Here is a 21,617-nt window from a genome sequence, read left to right as displayed (position 1 = left end):
CTGGACTTGTGTTTTGCTGAAAGCTCAATATGTTGTGGGACAGGGCAGAAACCAATGTTTTGAAAGTCTCTGTGTTTACCTAGAATAAACAGTGGGTTGCTATTTTCCTCAAAGTTCTGTAGGAGAGTCAGACAATGGAAGATCACTGTTTTGTGGGGAAAAAAGAAGCACCTGTGAACTATGACTTTATAAATTCTATAGGAAAGGCAGAACTTTGAGATTCAGGAAGCTGCTGCTCTGAAGTCTTGACTTTATGAGGCATCCAAGCATTTTGTTGTTTATTTCAGCAGAATAAAGATTATACCTGCTATCTCTGCAGATGAAATCTTGAGCAGTTCATAGGTTTTACAGGCTCTGAGCTCTGCTCTTCCCTCATCCTGTTGAATTGATAATGTCTGCAAACTTTCTCCCATCCATTGCACACACACTGAAGTCAAAGACGAGAGGCTGTTCTGACTCGAGCCCAGGCTGCTTTCAGTGGAAACAGAGGCACTGTTTTATGTGGTCTCAGAACCCTTTCACCCACTTGATTTACTTTTGCTGGAATGTAGATTCCAAATCGTCATCTATAGAAGTGCTTGTCGCTGCTGAGTTTCAGCTGAAATTAGCCTCTATTTAAAAATCTTTTGCAAGTGTGTGTCTGTGTGTGTGTGCCAGGACTGACTCATCTTGTAGAAATTTCAGCTGCCTGATCTTTCACAAATTGGGATTAATTTTTTTTCTCCCAGATTTTTTTTTCCCTAGGATATCAATATCTATGAGAGGTTTCCAGTTGGGTGAATTTTCCTGTATTGTTTCTAGATTTTTTTTTTCTCAGGTTTGGGGTGAGAAATCCAAATGTGATTTAATCTTTTTTTCTTACCACTGGCAGTAACTGTGATGCTGTCAGGGTAAAGGAGTAGTTACAAAGGCCCATTTCTTGAATATTTAGCTTTCTTCTAGTGAACAGATCTTGTACATCTGATTTTTTGAGTCATAACAGCCATAAGCACAAAATACAAACATGCCAACAAGCCATGTAGCTTAGACAGCTGTCCAAATATTTATGCTTGTGCCCCTCAATCATTAACATGTACAACTGAAATGCTGAACTAAAGTTCAATTACAAATCCAAACCCATTGAGAATTTTTCTTGTATCCTTCTGTAAAATTTTGTGTCTTTGACAGATGGCTTAGTTAACCCCAGGCAGCATCTTCATAGCATCTTCATCTCTTATGGGTCCTGGGAGATGTTGGTGGGTTTGGGGCCCCAGCTGCCCATACAGAGCCTCCCTCATTCCCTGGTTGCAGGGGGATTTGGCTGAGGCTGGGGTTCCAGCTGAAACCCCTGCAGAGAAGGCCAGCACAGTCTCTGTAATGCTAACCATGATCTGATTCAAATGTGACAGAAATACAGATTGATGCCTGGGGGTCATGATTCTGATACCTGTGGAGCAGGAGAGAGGGCAGGTCTGGTGGGTTTTACTGGGATCCATCTCTCTCTTTCCCATCTTGTTTTCTGCTTTTCTCTTTGGTGCACTGGAATGTGGTATCTCAGGTCCTCCATGCCCCCTCTCAGAGCAGGGGTGAAGGCAGCTGTGGTGGCTGCAGGGAAGGTGTGAGGGATGCTGGAAATCTCAGGCTGTTTTCTCCAGAGGGATCTGGTAGGGACTCTCTGGGTCACTTGGCAGCTGCCTTTTCTCTCACACATCATCCTTGCTTTGATTTCAGTCGTGGAGGTTAAGGTCTGAGCCCAAGTGCTCTGCACTCACCTGTAGGAGCAGAGATCTTTGAGAGACAGAAAAGAAGCAAATGGAGATTGGTGTTGGTTATTGCAGGTCCCCATGGCTGTGTTTGCAATGGCTGTCCCCAGGCAGCAGCTGATGGGAAGCTAAGCAGACAGCGTTCTGCAGCGTGACCGATGGGCCTTGGCAGCTGATGGAGAGCTCTGCAAATGTCACTGAGGCTGCAGTGTCCCCAAGTGCTGGTTGGCTTTTGCTCTCTTGCATGACTTACTGGCAGAAAAGCACACACCTTTGAGAAATGGAATTATGGCGTGGATGCAGTGTATTTGTAGCCACTGGAAGAGGATTGGGTTGTCAGGTTGGAAAGTCCATTATCAGCTCTGAACTTCCTGGGTTTCTCATTACCCAGCAGAGGCACATCCAGAATAACCTCCTGCAGACCTCTGGATGTGTAGCAAAATGCCATTGCTGGGAGATAAATGGTCAGTTCACAAGAGATTGTCAAGCTGACATCTTGAAATATTCTCTCCATTTTAGACTGACAGGCAGGGACTGCTCCCTGTCCCTGCAGCAGGGTGGGCACGGTGCCATCCTCCTCCAGGCAGTGGCAGCAATTTCCTAAGCACAGACATTGAAATATCTGTGTTAGCCTGGCAGAACGTTGGGTGAGTTATCCTTTGGGTGGGAACACCAGAGGTTTGGGCCTTCCTGATGATGTTCAAGTGAGAAGGGCAGCTCCAACCTGCAGTTGTGAACTTGAATTTGGAAAATTCCATCTGGACATTTTTGGGGTGCTCTTCAGTGGCTGTCTTCTTTCTTCCAAGCACAGAGCTGCAATTTCTTCTAGCCATTGGCTCTGCCAGTGCTTATCCTCTGCTGCTGCCTTGATTTGCCTGCCCTTCCCAATGACTTCTCCACTTCCTTGTCCTCTCCCCTTCCACCTTGGCTCCTCCCAGACCTGTCCTCACTGAAAAAGTCCCTAGGTGATGCCCAAGTATTTGTCTCCTGCATCAGGACAAGTGTGGAGAGATGGGAAAACAAACCTTGCTCTTGCCCTTTTCCTCCACACTGTTAAAAAAAGAATTAAAAAAATTTAAAAAAAGCAGGAAAGGTGAAATTTTTCCTTCCAGGGCAAAGTTTTTGCTGACTTGAAAAGAGCCAGGATTTCATTGCTAAAATTCTACTTTATTTTTCTCTCCCCTGTTCCCTGCCACTATATCTTAAGTTCATTGCTTTGTTTTGTCCACAAATCACCTGTAATCCTTCAGTGAAGGTTTTTGTATCTTGCTGACTTTATGTCTTCTTGAACAGTGCTTTGCACAGTAGGAACACAGCTCTAGCAGGGTTCTTCAGGGTGTAATCAGAGCCCAAAATATATGAGGGACTGTGTAAGCATAGCATTATCATGCACTGATCCTCAGCTCATTATGGAAAACTTTACTTCAGAATAGTGGCACCTCCTTCTCCTTTGGTAATGCTCTTTAAAATGTTTTATTAATGCAATTACCTGAATTTAACTGAGCAAAGCAAGGCCTCTCATCAAAAGGCACATGCAGGCAGGTTTGCAGCTCTCAGCCCCTGAAACACAGTGTGTCCATCCTGATGCTGGAGAAAAGGAGGCAGTGAAACCAAAAAGGGCTTCCCCACCCCCCAGAAGTGTGCCAGAAATAGAAATTTCTGAACAGAAATAGAAATTAAGTGGTGTAAACAACAGCCTGGCTCAGGCCACCAGGTATCCAGCCTTGGAGTGCAAGTTTATGAAATATGAATGGAGCACTTGGGATGGTGCAGAGTGTTACTGGTGGGGTGGTGCTCTTAGAGAGCATTTCTCTGAGAAACAAGAGTGTGCCAGCCCTGGGTGGAGAGGGCCCCCCTTTTAATATTGGCATTTTTCTCTCCAAGATGTGTGCAGCAGGCTTTTTTTTTCTACTATGACTCAAACAAGTGGGGCTTTTTTTTTCCCTTCTTGTGTGTTCTGCAATTTCACATATGGCTAGAAAATCATAATACAAAAGAAATTTCAATAACGTGCCTGTGCTTTCATGAACAATGCCAGCTCTGAAGATAGCATACAGCCATTGAAATCAGACAGGGGAAACAGAACATCAGTCAGATGGAAAAGTATGATTTATTATCTCCCTCCTGGCAAAATTACAGTGACAATGTCTATGCAAAGGGATCTAAAATTACTGACTTACTGTATTTCTGTCATAATTTGTACCAAGAAAACATACTAAAATAGATAGGCCTGTCACATATTGATCTATAGTGAAACCTATTTTTAAAATTATGCTATGAATTTAGCTACTGATTCTGTAACATATATATCACATTATGCACAAATATATTGTTACAATAGGTGAAAGAAGGTGGGCTTTATTCAGAATTTGGCTAAAAAAATCCATGGAATTTTCTTCCCTACAGCACAGTAATACATGGGAGGCCTCAAAAGCTCAGAGCTCAGTGGTGCTGGCTGTGCCACACACAAACTGTCTCAGAGCTCCCCACTGAAATGGATGAGACCTAAAACGTGAATCCCCACAATTCAGAATCAGCAGGAACTGAGCACAGGCCCCTGGTTTTAGTCCCAGTGCAGAGCTCAGCCTGTACATGCAATCCCAAGGGATTGGTATTTCCCCAGTAAATATGACACAGGAATTAATGTGTGCCCAGCATTGGGAGTGCCAGAGCTGAGACTGGGCTTTCAGTGATCCACTCCAGCAAATAGCCCATCAGCTCTGCTGGCTTCCAGAATGGGGGCTGTCCAGGGAGCTGCTGAAGGACAGGGGATATCTGCACAGCCAGTGGAGAAGCTCTGGCACTGCCCTGCCCTCCCTCCATGGCTGCTGGAGCCTTACTGTTAAGCAAATGGAATATGTAGTACCTGCAGGTGTTACCAGCTCCTTCCAAGAGTGGTAAAATCAAGTCTGAGGCTTTATTGTTGTGGCAGACAATGCTCAGTGGGGCCAAGGAGAAATCTGCTCATCCCTTGGCTCTCCCAAGCTGTTTGTCTCTGTCACCCAGGCTGTTTCTGTGGGGCTGCTGAGCAGGAGGTCCTGGGGTCATCAGCTTAGGAAGAAGGATGATGACATCCTTAGAAACATTCACAGCTCATTGGTGAGAAGGTTTTTTAGGAAACTGTTTCCTGCTAGAGGGAGGGGAAGTGCAGGTATGTGTTTGTTGCCACTGGAATGTGCTCTAATCAGAATTGCATTCATTAAAAAAATGCTCAATCAGCCAATTATTCTAGTTACTGTTTTAAAAGCTGTAATTAGATAAGTTATGTAGTGACAATGCTCAGTCTAGTTGCAAAATAAGGATATGTGAGGCTTCCTTACTGTCCTGTGGTAATAGCAGAGGTAATTCTTTGGGAATTACAGTAAAATCAGTGTACTTGGAGAAGCAGTAGGGCTGAAACAGCTCCTGAAAGCAGGGAATCTCTCCGTCTGTTGACTGTGGTCATCCCAGTCAGCAAAACTTTCTGACTGAGGGTTAGCCTAGTGTGCTCCCTGTGTAAGCAGAGCCCAGTGTATTCTCTCATCATAGATAACCCATTCAAACCTGTTTTCAGTTCACATCCTTCCCAGCCTGTGCTCTTAACCAAATGATGACATCCCCTGAGGGGCAGGAGCCTCCCTGGCAGCTGCAGAAGGAGCAGGACCAAGGTCCACATCTCCTCCCTAGTGATTGTCTGGTTGTATTATACCTTCCTCCATAATAGAAACTAGAATATAGAATTAGAAATAGAAATAGTGTTTTATCAGTACATGGAGCTGATCTCACCACCTTCTCCCATCTCTCAGTGTGGACAGAGAAGGAAACAACAGACTTGGCTATCGGGAAAACACGTATAAAAGGGATCACCTTTCTGACCAGAACCTCTGTTCCTGTCTCCCTGCTCCAGGAGGCTTTCCCTAGATAGGGCTCCTTCATTGCAAAAGCCAACCAGGAGGGAATGGAGAGCAGAAAGCTGCCAGCTGGGCTCACTTTCCTTGCTGACATTAAAAGGAGCTTAACAAAGGTGAAGCACACACAGACATTTTGTCCGTGTCCGAATGGCGCTGTGCTTCACATGTTGGAGCCATCTGTCATATCTGTAACCTTTCAGATGGAGTCCCCTTCCCTGGGCACCGGGCATGTCTGAACTAAAAAACCATTGTAATCCAGTCATAAAAATTATCAGCAAAGTGACAGAGCCCCAGGGTAGGTGAGGTGCAACTATTGTAAGGAATAAAAGGAGACATATATCAGAGCAAAGAGAGTGTTCTCACGGAAGAAGTGCAAAGTCATGTTTTTACAGAAAGCTTTGCACAAGAAAAGCAACCACGAGACTGCAGACACACAGCTCTGGTGGAAAAGGGGCCAGGACTCGGCTCAAGGTTGTCTCTCTCATCAGCTAATGGAGGAGTCACTCTTCAGATCCAGCCAGGCTTCCAGGAGCCTTTTAAACTCATCAAATTGTGTGGCACAGAGCAAATCTATGAGCACAAAGCTCCTAAAGGCATCACAAGCCTGACTCATCAGATGTGGGCCCAGGATGCTCAGGATGAGGTGCATCTTCTGTGCCCCTCATCTCCCTTTACTGATCTGTAGGGCTCCCCAGGAATGTTCACAAAAGAATGGCAAGGATAATGTTGTTTGTGATCATGGACAGGCATGGGAATGAGGAATGAGGGGAAGAGAGGAATGCACAACCTGGAGGGATTAGAGCATCCTTGTGCTCTTCCAGCTCCAGAATCCAAGCCTGGTCCACCAGCACACTGGAAAGACTCTTGTGTTCACAATGTTTGTGTGTGATTTGAGGGCTCCCTTAAAAGCAGGATCTCAGCATCTGTTTCTGCTGCTTCTTGGAAGCCAGGTGCTTGGTTTAGCCAATCTGCAGAGTGGTGCAAGCATTTTTCAATTTTTGGATGGCAAAGTTGATTTGTATTGCTAGGGCTCCACATAAGTAGGATAGAGCTCCAATTTTTTCACTGCAGATAAATTATCTAATGACTTAATAGTTTTTTCCTGTTGCAAAGTCATTTGCAACCTGATGGTGTTTTCACTGAGTGTGCTTGTCTATAATTACTCAACATATTGTTGATTTGAGCAACTTTCCACCTATGGAAAATCCAGGTGGTTACAGTTTTTTTAGTATAATTGATATTGTATCTCTACTAGCTGGCTGGATGATTTTTATTTTATTAAGTAAGTGACAAAAATGAGAGAAATTTTTGCACTTTGAGGGTTTTTGTATTGGCACATACAAAAGAGCCATTTACCAATTTTAAACATAAATTAGATGGTTATTTGTGCACTGCTTATAGTAAAAGCCAAGTGAGCAGCTCAGAAGAGAAGTGGGCAGGGTTCAGTCCCACCTTCAGGTGGAACTTGTTCACCAGCTCCTTCTCCACAAGTTTGGCACCTGCAAAATTTCTCAGCTGAAAGCTCTCTGAATTTTCCTGCAATCTTCTGCTAATCTGTCTGAGATCACAGGCAATTTCAATAACAATGAAAATGATTCTAATTTCTCCTCCAGGAGTATCTCTGATGAATGCTATCCCAGTTCCTCTTTTATTCCTCTCCCCTGGTTTATGACTTCCTACCTCAGCCATAATATGGAAGCCATTTTTGCCTCCAAATTTATTCATCAGGTCCTTTCAAACTTTCTTGCCTTTCTTGCTTCCTGCCAATAAATTCCCCACCTGAAACTGTAGCTACAGAGATCATTTCCATCAGGATTGCCATTGTCCTTAGTGTCATTAAAAGTTACAGCTCCTCTTAAGATGTAAGTGCCCAATTTGACAGACGTCACTCTGCATCACTCTGCTTTTCCTGCTGTTTTGTCTGCATGGAGCAGGATGCCTTCAGTCCAGCCTGTCTGAGAGATTCTCTCTGGGAGTGTCTTGAAAACCTAAAGAGGGAGGGATTGTCAGCAGCCCTGGTTTTCAGTCTTCCTTTTCTTGGAGCCCAGCACTTGCAGGGGGTGGCACACATCCAGAGTGTGGGCAGGAGGTGAGTGTGGGTACAGCTCATGGATCTGAATCTATGGCAGTGATGCCTTAAGTGTGCAGAGCTGCCAGCTGAGATCCATTGCATCCCAAACCACCTTGGCATCAGCAGAAATGCAGAGGGTGACACTTCCTTTTTAAGAGGTTGGCACTTCTTCTTCTAAAGTGTTCTCAAAAGGGGAGAAAGCATTTCAACTCCATAATCAGTAAAACTGGCAAGAAAAGCGTTTTTTCCCTTTGCAGTATCACCTAGAAGAGGAACATCCTTACACACAATGTCCTTTTTGGTGTTTGAAGGAGCTGGGAGCTGAAATGCCTGACTTTGGTTTGCAGTGGTACTGAGAGTCCCGGTATCTCCTCTGCCTTTGCTCTGATGTGATGACTCCTTGGGTTTCCCCAGAGCTCAGAGTCAAGCCCACTGGCTTAGTTTTGTGTTTATACCCCTCTTTGTGTTCCAGTCAACCAAGCAGATTGCTCCAATCATTCAGGCCATGTTGTAAATTCACCTCTTTGACTCTGAAGAACACCACAGGCCTCAATAACAGTATTCAGTGAAAATACTTGGATTGTCTTCCAATGCAGCCCCTGCACAATGATCAGTAGGTGCATTGTAACATGATTAGATGTTGTGAACACTTATTTTGTTCCCCAAAAGAAAAGTGAAGTATTCCTGATACAATGGCTGTGAAGTCTGTGTTGCTCTGCACAGTCTGGTGTGTGTCAGGCAGCACGAGAGCCTGGTCCTTATGCACCACTTCATGGGACCTTGGCAATGAGATAAAGCCTTCCAGGACGGGATTAGGGCACATCCTTGTGCAAAAACTCTTCAGGCTTAGCTGTAGGAAGGAGGGGAAGAGAGCAGCACAACAAATCCTGATTACTGCATCGCAGGCTTTGAGCAGCCTGGCTCCAGCAAAGATGTAAATCTTCTTCCATGAGGCTGAAAACCCAGGTACAGAGAAAATGCCACACAGTTCAAGGCCATTTCTTGGAAAAGTGAGGAGAGGTCCTAAGTGTTAGGAAATGGCTGTGCTAAACCTGCCTGGAGGAGCTGGTGTCCAAATTCATGGAGTGGAAGGTCTCCAGCAGTAACAGTTTTAATGACACAAGATCTACTGGCTCTTGAAATCCTCAGGTGCCAAATAGCATTTTAATCTTGGAAGGCTGCTTGGAAAATGAGCAGCATTTTCCCAGCTCCTGGAGGGGTATGAGCCTCAAACCCCAAGTCTGAGCAAAACGAGCTGGGAGAATCCCAACTGATCACAGGGAACTGCAGCCTTAAAACTTGGTCTGAGACATCTCCTGAGCTGGGTGACTTGGAAACCAGTTAGCCTGGTGAATGTGGCAGCAGAGCAAAAAGTGAGGGAAATGGCTTCTTATTGACTGACAGAACAAACAGGTGAACAAAAAGTATCAGTCAGATGTCATCTTCAGGGTTTTTAGTTTGTCTTAGGTAAATCACTCCCTCTCCACCTCTCCAGAGCTGTTGGTGTAGAAGCAGCTAAGAGTGATGGACAAGCAGACAGACAGAGAAATCCTGATTGCAGGCAGGCAGGAGGAGGGCTGCAAAATGATGTTTCACAAATACAGATATGCTTCCTTCATTCACTCAGGGGAGAGTATTCCCTACTTGGTGAGGATATAGAAAAGTGAGGACATAGAAAAGCCTTTCCCATGTTTGGGGCAGCAGAGGGGTGGGCTTAGGTGCTGTGGCTATGGCATGAGGTAAGGGAGAAATACAGAGATGAGGTTCAGTAAGTACTTGCAACAAGAGAATTCCTATGACTAAATGGCATCACTGAAGTGCTTCTTGCAAGGTCTTGCCTAAAATCTTGAAGTTTTGTGTGTCAGTTATTGTACCAGTGATTATACCAGCTGCCTGGTCTAAAAAAAAAAGTTTGATTCAGATCTCTTCAGCTGTAGAAAAACATAAAGGAGTAGATTTAAACATTCTGAGTTCTGAATTCAGATTTCCATGTTCTTCTTATATTTGGAAATAATCAGTTTTGTAGGCTATTGCTTAAAGAATTGTTTGATCATGTGATCTCTCTGGATGCCCACCTTTTAGAGGACTTTTAGACTTTTAGAGGGCCTGCTCACAAAATAGACCTATCAGAGGTCTGAAATTTGAAATTTCTATGGGTTTTTGAAACCTTGTAGCTGACTGAAGAAGGACCCAGGTGGTGCCCAACCCTGTAAGAGAGGAGTAGCTGGAGGATGTTAGCAGTCATAATTCCTACCTGTGCTGGCATTTGCTTCCAAAAAGAGGGTGAAAGCAGTGGGGAGCTGGTGTCTATGGGTGCAAGAGTGAAGGTCAGGAGGTGGGGCACCCAATCCTGGTTGGTTTCCCAATTTCCCCTGCTCAGGATGTATCTTGTTTTTCATTCTGTTGGCTTTGCTGCCTTTTTCATGTGTTTGTTTATATCCTCTATCAAGTTTATCATTATGTGCCCGTGCACATAAAATTTTTATTAGCCGTGTGTATTTTCTATTCTCTGTTCTAATTTCCCTTCCTTCTTGCATTGTTAACAAACTCTGCTGATTGCAGATGTTTCCCATTTGACAGCACCTGAGACTCAGGTTTTCCAGGCACACAACAGAGGGAGTGCTGGCTCCTTCCTCCGGCCATCCTGAGGTGTGTGATGGGGCCATCCCACAGAGGATTGCCCAGGGACTGAACCTGCCCTCCCAGCCAAACCTGGGCTCACAGTCCTCCTTGAGATCAGTAGAACAGAAGAGAACTAGAAATTGGGCTGTGATCTTAGGGATGATTATGAATGGGTTGTGCTGCTCCAGTCTTTTTGAGTGACTGGCTGAAGGAGAGATTAGGGTCAGTGCAGAACTGAGAAGGTCCCTTGTGCCCTGTGTGCCCCATTTCAGCTGCTGTTAAAAGGCCCTGAATATTGGATAGATGTTGGCCATGTCTGCTTCCCACCAGCTTGGCTTGACTTGGCCCCTACCCTGACAACAGCATCCAATGTATCACCCCACTGGCTCTGAGGGTCACTGCTCTCACCCCCATGAGGAGTGGAGATGGGCTAAAAAGAATTTCAGTGCTGCACTGGTTTGGCCAAGTCAAGCTGCTCTGCTGACTGATACCTTCTACAGAAGGGCCCAGCTTGTTCCTGATAGGGCCATTTCTGAAATCATATTGAGCAGTGCAGGACCATGGAATGGTGTGGATGTTGTATCCATGTTGTGGCTGGACATCAGCAGCACCCTTTCCTTTTGGGCAGGGGTCAGAACGTTTCTTCACCAACAGCTCTTGAAATGCTGCCTAATAAATCCTTCCCTAGAGCGTTTTCTAAGAGATTATTCTGCCTTGGACACGGGAGTGAGTAAATTACCACCTTTTGTGATCCTTTAGTCTTAACATTCTTTCCAGAATATCATTTTAAGGGATGCAAATAAAGCATTTGCACTGTTCATGTGGGACGGTGTGCTCTCTCCTTCCTACTCCAGAAAACCCCCTGTGTTTCTTCAGTGTCCTTCTTCAGCAGGGATGAGAGTTCCTTTCTGGAACTGTTCTTTGAACTTCAGTGGCTACAAAAGTGTAAACCACCCCTCTTTCACAGGGGATAATCTTTAAATTAGGAAACAGGAAACAAAACTTAAGGACATCTTCTGCTGGTTCCCTGTTCTTCACTGGCTCCCAGTTTGTCCTTTTGCTGCTTAGGCTTCCTTCTGCCTGTACCAGTAGACAGAGGACGTTTTGGCCAGTGTCCCAGAATTGTTCCACAAGAAGGGTAGGACCAGGGAAAGTAATAGCTTGGATGCAGAGCCTGCAGACAACAGTTTCAAAATGCTCAATCAGTGGGCCTGGGGCAAAGTCCTTTCTGAACAGGCAGGGATTTGCAGATCAGATCCCAAAGCACATCCCATGGAAGAAAGTGCCACAGCTCTGATAAACCAAGTGGACAGGAGGGCAGGAGTCTCCCATGGTGAGTGGCACTGACAAGTGACCAAAGCACTCAGATAATAGAAGATCCTGGTGACAAGACCAAGTGGCTTGACCTCAATACAGTGAGGAGGAGGAGGTGACAGGGAAAGGTCTGGTTCATGCCAAAGCAGCCTTTTCATCTGGTAGCTTAGGTCAAGCCTCTAAAGGGGAGAATGATGCCTTAAGTTTGAGCTTTTATATTTTTCAGATTCTGTGCTGCTTTAGTGTGTAACTCTGAGCTTCATATCAAGTGTTAGCAAGTTCTCTTCACAGGGTAGGTGAACAACAATCCTTTTCCAGTTTGTCCAAGGACAGCTGTTACAAGCTCCAGGCCCAAAAAGTACAAACAACACTGGACTGAAGATAGAAAAACAAGGAGGATGGGACTTTATAGCCTAAAGCTGTAATTGGACAATTAACTCCAATATGCAAATGGACCAGAACTTAAAAAAGTGAGAGACCTCATGACCGGTCAGGCATTTTGTGACCATTTTGGTTCATCTTGGGTGTAGCCGTGGCTGGGCTCTTGCGCTGCCCAAGGTGGATCCATTGAGGTCTTTTAATAAATCCCTACTTTATTCTTTAACTCTGTTCTAGGTCAGCCTTCTCAAAGCATCAGTTCACTGTGTTCTGCCAGGGTGTGCTTTCCTTCTCTAATTGTGTGCAGCTCTTGCTGCTTGGAAAGCTACTCTGAGCATCAGGCAACATCCTGCTTTGTCACAGTGTCATTTTCAGGCTGCACCACCAAGGCTGAGGCAGGAGATGTGTGTGTCATGTCTCATCTGCTCAGCTGCAGAGTCGTTCAGGGGCAGCTTCTGCTTGTGCTGATCCTCTTTGAGCCGTGGATTGGGCTGCAGCCCTGGAAAAGCATCACTTATTCCTCAGCATTGCAGCCACTGGAGTGGTGAGGATGGGTACAAGCCCTGGAGGAGACGTCAGTGAAAGCTTCCACAAATCACAAGATCCAGTTCTACTGCTCCTTATAATTAGTGATTAAAATGAGTAAAAACAAAGCAGCAATTTTCTTATTGATCCCTCAGCAAATAGCTCTGTCTGTTTTCTTCTGTATTGTTTCTTCCTATTAAATAGCCTTGAATAAGAAATGTCAGTCAAATGAATTTAGATTCCTGGTGCTTCAGACAGAAATCAAAGCAGGATTGAAAGAGGAACAATAATTAGAGAGAGGAATTCCACCTCCACACACTTCTTCCCTTGCTCAAGGAGTGCTGATTTTATCTAAATTGCCAAAGCCATGAGCAAATGAGAGGTGATGGGAATTATAGACTGCAGATGCTGAGACAAAGCAAGGGAAGCTTTAATTAGTGCATTTTAAGGTAGAAATAAATTTCCTGGGAATAAATTATTCGACTCAAGACACATGGAGCTTCTTCAGAGGTGAACTGAAGAGCTTCTTACAAGCCACAAACAGGGCTCACAGGTTCTATCTATCTGTTGAAATGAGTGACCCAGCACTGAGGTCTGAAATACATCAGGATGAATCTTTCTTTCTTTGCATCCCACTTTATTTTCTAATATTGAGTAATATTTTTTAATATTGAGGAATTCCCACAGCTGCAGATTCACATAAAGCAGAATTTTTCCCAATACCCACATTTACTCACTGAAATGTTAGTGATGGATGCTGAGAAACTGGGAGTTACATATCAAACCTACTGGCACTGAAAGGAAGTTATTTTCCTTTCAATTCTCCTCTTTTTCTCCTTCCTTAGCTCTGCTGCCATGCTTTCATGACACTAGCACACACATAAGTCACTGGGAGCCTTAAAACACTGACCTTTCTATGTTTTCAGCAGATTTTCACAGCTTTTTAAAGATTGAGACAGTAACAACTCTGTGCAATTTGGAGGTGGGTAGAGTTTCCTGGCCAAATTGATGGTGCTGAAACAAAACCATTTAGCTGGGTGCTTTAATCCTGAATTCCCTGACTCAGCAGAATTACTCAGTCTCCTAATTATTTTTGTATTTTATGTGAGCCAGTTGCTCACAAACCTTGTTGAAGCAAGCAGGACAGGGGCCTGGCTGAGATCTCATGGTTGTGTTACAGGAGTGCTCACAGACCCCTGAGGCAGGTGCTGCACAAACACAGAATAAAATGAGTTTGTCCCTCCAAGAGCAACACTGTTCACCTCTGCTCTGAAAAGTGGGAATGAAAACAGCCCAGGAGGCTGGGGGATGGACAGGCTGTCCCAGCAGCACCCTTCCAACAGCTTGGGGATGGCTGGCACTGGTGGTCTATGTGAGAGATGGGCATGGCCTGGAAAATCCTGTCCTCCCTTCCTGGAACACACCACCACTCAGGACCTGCCACAAATCCTGCTCTTCTTCTGGCCACACGTGTAAGGTAACACAGATGGGTACAGCAAGGTACAACCTAGAGGCTGCAGCTCAGGTTTTTGGCAAAGGGACCCAAAATCCTAAAAGACCTGACACTCTGCATGGGAAAACAAGGCTGGCTGGTTTTTCTGATGGGGTGGTTTCCTATTTCAGCTGTTGCTCTTTTGTTCCAGAGGTTAACTTGTATCAGCCATGATGAATGGCTCAGTCAAGGGGTATTGAACGCTGATGTGTTTATCTTGTGCCAAGATGGGAATGTTGCAAACTTGTGAGCTGCGGGAGGCCACGGGCTAATTTGAGATTTGTTCCTAGCCCTCGCCATGCGAATGGTGTCGCTGCGAGCCCAGCAATGAAGTTCACTGTGTTGTAGCAGACTGCGCAGTCCCCGAGTGTGTCAACCCGGTCTATGAGCCAGAGCAGTGTTGTCCTGTCTGCAAAAATGGTAAGAAAGAACCGTGTTGGCTTTAACAGAGATACAAAGGAAACTTTTGATTGAAATGCTGTTACTGAGGTTTGCTTCCTTTGGCATGGGCTGGTCCTTCTTCTGGTGCTTGGGTTGTGGGGTCAACATTTAAGCTGCCCTTCCTGGCCTGTGTCTTCTCCTTGAAGCAGATGGAGTGGCTGGCTTGGCAAAGATGTTATGGGATTGAGTCCTGATGTCAGTGATTGTTGTTTCATTTCTTTTTTATTGTCTCAAAATTAGTCTAATGGAGAACCAAATACATGAGAAAAGAGAGGGCCTTTGTCCCTGCATTAACAAACCAATGGTTACTGCCTAAGGCCAAGGGAAGACTCACCAAAATCAGTGGCAGAACTTTTCCTGTGGCCAGTAAGACAACCCCCAACCCCAGAAGAACCCCATTGTTAGTTGTGTGCTGGAGTCTCTGTGTAGCACTGGCCCTCATTGTCCTGCTGAAGTGATTTCATGAATTAGATTCATCAATACTTTCAAGGAATGTTTTGGAATGACTGAAAGTACCTCTTTGGAAAAGAAATCTGTTTCCAAAAAGGTCTCCCGGGTCTTGTACCACAGCCTGTACTCACATACATCTCTGAAACAGCACCTTTCTCCTAAAGTAGATATGAAGACAGATTAAAAGGTAAGGCAGCTGCACATAAACCTTTTCACAGCTTTCTAAACATGTAAGAAATGGCTACTTGGATTCATCTCCTTGTGTTTAGAATTCACTATCTGTATATATTTGCTCTTACATACATCACTGCTGCTGGATAAGAGCAATGGTTGCTTTTGTACCTAAATGAAAATGTTGGTAAAGAGATAACATTTTCAACACATTTTCTGCTCTGTAAGACAGAGTAAAGGCAAGGAGTTGGAAATATAAAATACTTTTACTGAAGGAACTTGAAAAATTAAAAAATATTTGGAAAATTACGCCATAAATATTACTTGAAATCTTGAGGTTTGTATCTGTAGTTTTGTTCAAAAATATTTTGTCAGATTTTCATTGAGTTTTGTGTTTCTGTTGGAAAGCAGAAAATGTTTGTAGGAAATCTCATTGGTTTGTTTTTATTGCTGAAGTGCAGAGGAGAGATTTGTTACCCAGCTCTGTGCACCACCTTTGCGTACAGCTGTGTTTGGGTGTGAGGTTTCTCATTACACTCACCAACATTGGTGTCCTGGGTTGGTGACCAGGGTACCCCTGGTTGTCCCCAGGCCTGTCACCGAGCTCAGACCCACTGACACCCCAACAAACACCTCTGGAGCTTGTGTGGCCTCTGTGTTCCTCTCTTGTGTAGGGCACCATCCCAAATCCCCTCATTTCCAGTGGCAGCACATCCATCCAGTCTGTGTCACATCAGTCCCACCTGTGAGCATCCCTGAGCTTCCCAGGAGTGCAGGCTCAGGGGGGCTTTCACAGCTCCAGGAGCTGCTGCATTTCCCCACCACGGCCATTTCCCCCCGGACCACGTGGCCCCTTTGGGGGTTGGTGGCTTTCTGTGATGATGGTGACCAGGGGTGAGATACATCTTTCCTCCCAAAAGGGAAAGAGCAGCTCCTGCTGGTAGGACAAGGACAGGAGGAAGATCAGCTGTGTGCTGAAGGGACTGTGGGACACGGGGAAGTGATTGGAACCCTCACAGGGAAACCAGGAGGCTTCATCCATGATTTTACTAAATCTCTCCACTCCTTTCTTTGCTCATCTCTTGGGTATACACATAAAGCTCTACACCTGAGAGCTGTTTTAGGCAGGGATGTATTTCCCACCATCCCCTTCAGGGCAGCCTGGATGCCTTGGGAATCCTGGGCTCTGGGGCTTGCAGCACAGCTCAGCCAGGGGAGGGTCGTGGCTGCTCCTTGGGATGGAGGAGCATGTCTGCATGGCAGTGCAGTGGGGGGAGCTGCACCCCTCCTGGTGGCCCAGCCTGGCTGTAGGGATGGAGACCCCTCAGCTGGAAGGGCTTCCTGCTCCTCCTGCTGCTGCTGGGGCTGACTGGCTTAGAGTTGGCCCAGGCTGGCAGTTTTGGCTGTGTCCTTCACAGTGTAATGCAGTGATTCCCACAGTGACAGAAATTGGTAGGCACCAGGGCAGTTCCTGTGTCGTGGGGAATCTGATGATCAGAGTTTGTTACTGCTCCTGGACGTGGCTGAGTGTGGCACACACCATTCACCTTTCTCTTACAGTCTGAGATTAAAATGGAAGTAGCAGCCATTTCTGTGTCCTTTCCCATCTGAATCCCTCTGACACATCCTAATGAATGAGGAGCACAGTGTTTTCAGCTCTGTGTTCATCTTGAGACCAAAATTTTGTCTTTCAGCTCTCCACTTCAGCCAATCAATTAAAGCTCAGTTTCACAAATGCATGAAGATAACACAAGCTGACAGACCCACTTAAATGACTGAAACACCCCCTTTTAAATTTATTTTTTTCCTTCCATCCAGTAGCTTTTGTCTTCTGCCAAAGTGGTGAAGACACAGTGCCATGTTCTAGTGTGATGAAAAGATTTTAGTCCCTGTGGTTGTAATTTCAGACTGACAAACAGAAGAGCTCAAGGGATACAGTTGTTGGGGGGGGGGGGGGGGGGGCGGGGGTAATCTCTGTGGTGCAAATCCTCAATTTGAAACCTACCCCTTAAAATTTTGGTAAGGAAAATCCTCATTTTAGGTTAACCACAACCCTGGGAGCATGGCTTGCCTGCTTGTTTAGCTGTTGCTGCTATTAATGAGAGAATAATTCTCTTTTCATACAGTCAGGTAGATTTTCATAACCTTATTCATTATGTTCTGCCAAGGGCAGAAGTGCTGTGATTCAGTGAGCACTGGCACAGGTTGCCCACAGAAGCTGTGGCTGCCCCATCCCAGGAAGTGCCCAAGGCCAGGTTGGACAGGGCTTGGAGCAACCTGGGATAGTGGAAGGTGTCCTGCCCATGGCAGGGGGTGGAAGGGGATGATCTTTAAGATGCCTTCCAACCCAAACCAGTCTGGAATTCTGTGATTCTGTGATAATGCAAAAAACTGTTGATTCTAACATTCCTGGCCTGAAAATTCATAGAAAGCCAATACCAATTTCTCTCCCATCATTTAAGAGCAGTCTAAACAAATGGCTTTGAAGATTTGTTCCTTCTTGGCCAAAGAAATGAAATTGTTATCTTGTGCCTCACTAATCACAGCAGCTCATTCAAGGCTGGCTGTTCCTGGCAAGGGATCCCACATTCCACACCGAGCATGCAGATTCACTGGGAGGCTCCAGTTTGGGGGTGAAGGAGGCAGAGGACGTTTTCTCCTTCATGTCCTATCATCCAATTTGTCAGAGTGGATTTTAAGGGCGATGGCTCCAGGTGCTGTGCAGCATTTCTGTCACAGAGATGAAAGGTCACTGGATTTCACGTTTCCTGGTAGTGACAGACCGCAGAATTATGGCCTCGAGTTGTTCTTTCCAGTCCCTGTGACTCCTCCAGACAAAAGTGTGTCACTGCTGTTAACTCTCTCCTGTGTGGGATCTCCAAGTGGCCTGGCACTGTGAGAGTCCAGCTCGTGGTGCCACCACCTCTGTCCCTCCTGCCCCAGCTTCTGCTGCAGTTCTGTGAGAACATCCCTGCACTCTGCCTGTGCCAGAGCCAAAATTCCCAGCCAGGTCTGCATGGCCAGGGCTGCAGAGGTGCCTGTGTGGTGCTCCTGGGCCCTTCTCTCCTCACCCTGTGCTCTTGATTCCCAGACCTCTGCTTGTCCCTCCCCATAAACCCATCCACTACTCTGGGGTGAGCCCTGGTATTGGGGTGTGTGTGTTTTAACTCCCTTTCTGTGCATCACTTGGAGGTTGCTCTTCCCATTTCCTTCAACCCTTTGGATGTGGTCTGGGAGCAGGGGATGGGGGGAATCCCCACTGTATCATCCCTCACATCCCCTCATCTGCTTTAATCTGTGATCCAGATTAAATGGGTTCCTCTGCTTTGCCAGCTCCCAGCAACTCTCACCTACTGCAGTGCACAAAAGGAGAAATTCCCTGTGCTTCATTTTCTTGAGGGATGAACAAAACAAATATTATATATTTTTGGGTTGGGGTCTGGTTTTGCCTCTAATTTAAGTTTTGTTGTCACCAATCCTCAACAAAAGAATCTGTTGCCCAACGAGCCAGATAAAAGCTAACATGTCCACAGTGAAATATTTCCTGGCAAGTGTGCTTACTCAGCCTGGGCTTCTGAAGACATTTGTGATGGAATACTGGGCAGCAGGAAGACATTTTGTAGATAATGTGTCACTGAGTCTTTAATTAAAGTTTTAAATTATCACACTTGATACAGATTTCCAAGTAAAGAGGCTGATCCTGCCATCCACACACAAGCAAAAGATCCCTTTGACCTTCAACAGATTTTACATTGGTAAAATAGCATGTCTTCATGCAAAGCTCTTGTGGGAATTTATTATAATGTGGTATAAATATTAATAAATCCCTACAAATATCTTCATATTTGAGGGCATGAGCACAAACGTGAGTAAATAACAATTTATTTCCGTGCATATAAACCCACATTTTACCTAAGCTTCTCTCTTAATTTACTGAAATATAAACTCAGTGCTCATTATTTCTCTGTTGGAGTTAATTTGAAATAAGCATTCTGCACCCCAGCCTGATCCTGCTGTAACACAGTGTGTCTTGCTCAGGAACCCCCCCCCAGGGATTTTCCCAGCCTGTTGAAGCCTCTCCTTTGGCAAACAAATCCGTGTTCCACGTGTCCCTGGGTGAGCTTTGCATGTCTCTGTGTGGAATAACACCTGGGGCCAGACCTTTGATGCTGCCTTTTCTTAGCAAGTGCTATGAAGAAATGCATTTTTTCTCAGTGGGAGATGTTTGGGAGTGCCCAGGGGGTGTCCCTTTGGAAAAGCTGAGCTGTGGGCACTGGGGCACTTTGTGAATGGGCCAGGCTGTTCCTGTCCTGCCCAGCCAGTTCAGAGGTGGTTCATGAACTTCATTTCCATTCCCATAGTAAGCAGGGCAGGAATGCCTGGATGCCACAGGAAGAGGCACTGGCAGTACAGGCAGGGAGCAGGGCTCTTCCTTCCCAACCAGGGACAGCCAAACCCCTGCCCAGGGATTGCCCTGGCAGGGCAATGGGAGCTGTTCACTTTGCAAAACCCTTTGGGATTTTGTAGGACAAAAGGCTCCATCTCAATGTTAATTCTTGTAGGTGATGGATTAACAGTGCATGTTGGTAACCAGGACTGACAAAAACCCTTCCCCACACGGTCTCTGTTGTTCCAAATTATCACTGCTTGAAAAGTGCCAAGGTTTTAATATGGAATAATCCAGTGCATAAATGTAGCTTGTTATTTATCTGCAAGATGTGGATCGCTGAAGCTCCAGGTCATTGTTTTGGAAAGCTTCTGCTTCCAACTTGATCAGTGACAAAAAAAAAAAAAAATCAAGGAAGCATGGAAAAAAATTACTGAAATTTGAGGAAAAAAGAGGGAAGGATTTGGGCACAGGATGTTTTGTCTGCCATTTGATTAAATACAACTGTTGGAGGATAAAGGCGACACAGAAATTGTGGCAAGAGGATGAGAGAAGACTTCATGTTCATTTACTTTGTGGAAAACAGTGATTTGGAGCCATGGGGAGATCCCTTTAGAGAAAAAATCCAAAACAACAACAACTAAATAAAATTCCTCTTCTAATTTATTTCAGGAATTCCTGAAATGGCCAGATTTTAAGATTGCACTTAAACCCCCTTCAGTCCCAGTCTATGCAATGTGCTGGTTGGTTGTGCAGATGCAAGGCAATGTGCCCAGCCAAGGAGAAGAAGTGCTCCCCACGCCGGATTTTGCTGGACTCCACCGTCCTCTCCCCAGGTCCTGGCAGCTGAAGGCAGTAGCATAGCATAGCCTCATCACCCTGCATGGTTGGGAATTACTGATGGCAGCCAACTTTTGGGGCACTTGGTCACCCCCACAGCCAGCACCCCCTTCAGGTGTCAGCCCAAGGGACCACAGGAAGGACTGGATGATGCTCTTTGTGATGACCAGCAGGAGTGTGAACTGTGGAGCCCTCTTAGCTCAGCTGCAGCAGTGATTTGATTGCCAACAGAGGAAATAAAGGATTGATTTGAAAGCTGGTAGAAGATCAAAACTGAAATGAAGAGGTGTATTTGGGCAGGCAGACACCAACCTAACAAAATACTCCTGTGCTTGCTTTATTGTTCCTTGAGAAGTTATTTCCCTGAAACTGATTTTCAGTGGAGCTCATCCATCTGATCACTTCAGGCCAAGGGGTTAAAGGCATGTAGGTGCTGAACTTGCTGATGAGAATTAGGCAAAAAAGCATCTGTCAAGACCTAGATCCTCCATTGCTTTGGAAATCTCCAGCACTTGGATTCTCCAGATGCTCAAATGCCCTGCTGACTCAAGATGGGTCACAGCTGTTGGAAGAGGCCTCTATAACAGTGAAAAGCTTTGGAAAAGCTGAAACCTCCAAAATTAGCCATCCTGATGTTAGACAGCATCAGGGAGGGCTGAGTTGAATCTGCCACCTTGTGAAGTTTCAGAGGAAGTGAGACTGAGAGCGACGAGGGAGAGGAAAAGCCTTTAGAGAACAAAAAAGCCCTGAACTGAGCAGCATTTAATGTGATTAAGTCCATCCCACAGCTCAGTGCTCACACAAAGCTGGGCTGCTGGGCTGTGCAGTGACAGGGATGCTGCTGGAAGAGCTCCATTCCCAGGGAGCTGCAGCCTGGAGCCAGCAGGACAGCAGCCCCTGAACCTGGTGTGTTCACCTGCACGGCTCACCTGCTGCTTCCCAAGCCTCTGTGCTCTCTGCCTCTGCCCTGCAAGCAAGAAAGGGATAATTCACAAATTAAACACGGCAGGAAAAGGCTCTGCCTGACTGCTGAAGGCCAGGCAGGAGCTGAAAGCTGCTAGCCTGAATTGGTACCCCAGGTCCTAACCATGCTTCTGTGCCTCCACCACAGCAGAGGTCAGATGAATGTTACAGGCACCCTGAAGAGAAGGGTCAGGGGGGATCATGAGGAGCCATTTGTGGGACAGGAGCAGCTCCAAAGCTCTCTTTCAGCTCTCACAGATGTGGGAAACACATTACCTGCTCTGCATTACTCTTCAAACTCAGAAATATTTATGAAGAAGCTTTTGCTCAT

The 21,617-nt window shown here is 45.6% G+C and overlaps 1 protein-coding gene across 2 annotated transcripts in view; it reads left to right on the top strand.

The window, feature by feature from the left end:
- The window catches only part of VWC2L (von Willebrand factor C domain containing 2 like), a 46,169-nt gene that overhangs the window by 4,830 nt on the left and 19,722 nt on the right, over nucleotides 1-21,617 (top strand). The window contains exons 3-4 of one of the 2 annotated variants that reach the window (XR_013182970.1): nucleotides 14,325-14,454; nucleotides 20,156-21,439. Coding sequence is in view for 1 of the 2 variants with exons in the window: in XM_054636532.2 (XP_054492507.1) it covers nucleotides 14,325-14,454 (130 nt within the window). In the remaining variant the exon portion in view is untranslated. The remainder of the gene's footprint in view (nucleotides 1-14,324; nucleotides 14,455-20,155; nucleotides 21,440-21,617) is intronic. The other variant, XM_054636532.2, reaches the window with a different exon arrangement.

Source organism: Agelaius phoeniceus, chromosome 7, assembly GCF_051311805.1.
Source record: "Agelaius phoeniceus isolate bAgePho1 chromosome 7, bAgePho1.hap1, whole genome shotgun sequence".
In the NCBI taxonomy this organism is placed as follows: Eukaryota; Metazoa; Chordata; class Aves; order Passeriformes; family Icteridae; genus Agelaius; species Agelaius phoeniceus.
The sequence above is the reverse complement of the archived record's forward strand: the minus strand, read 5'-3'. Positions and strand labels throughout refer to the sequence as shown.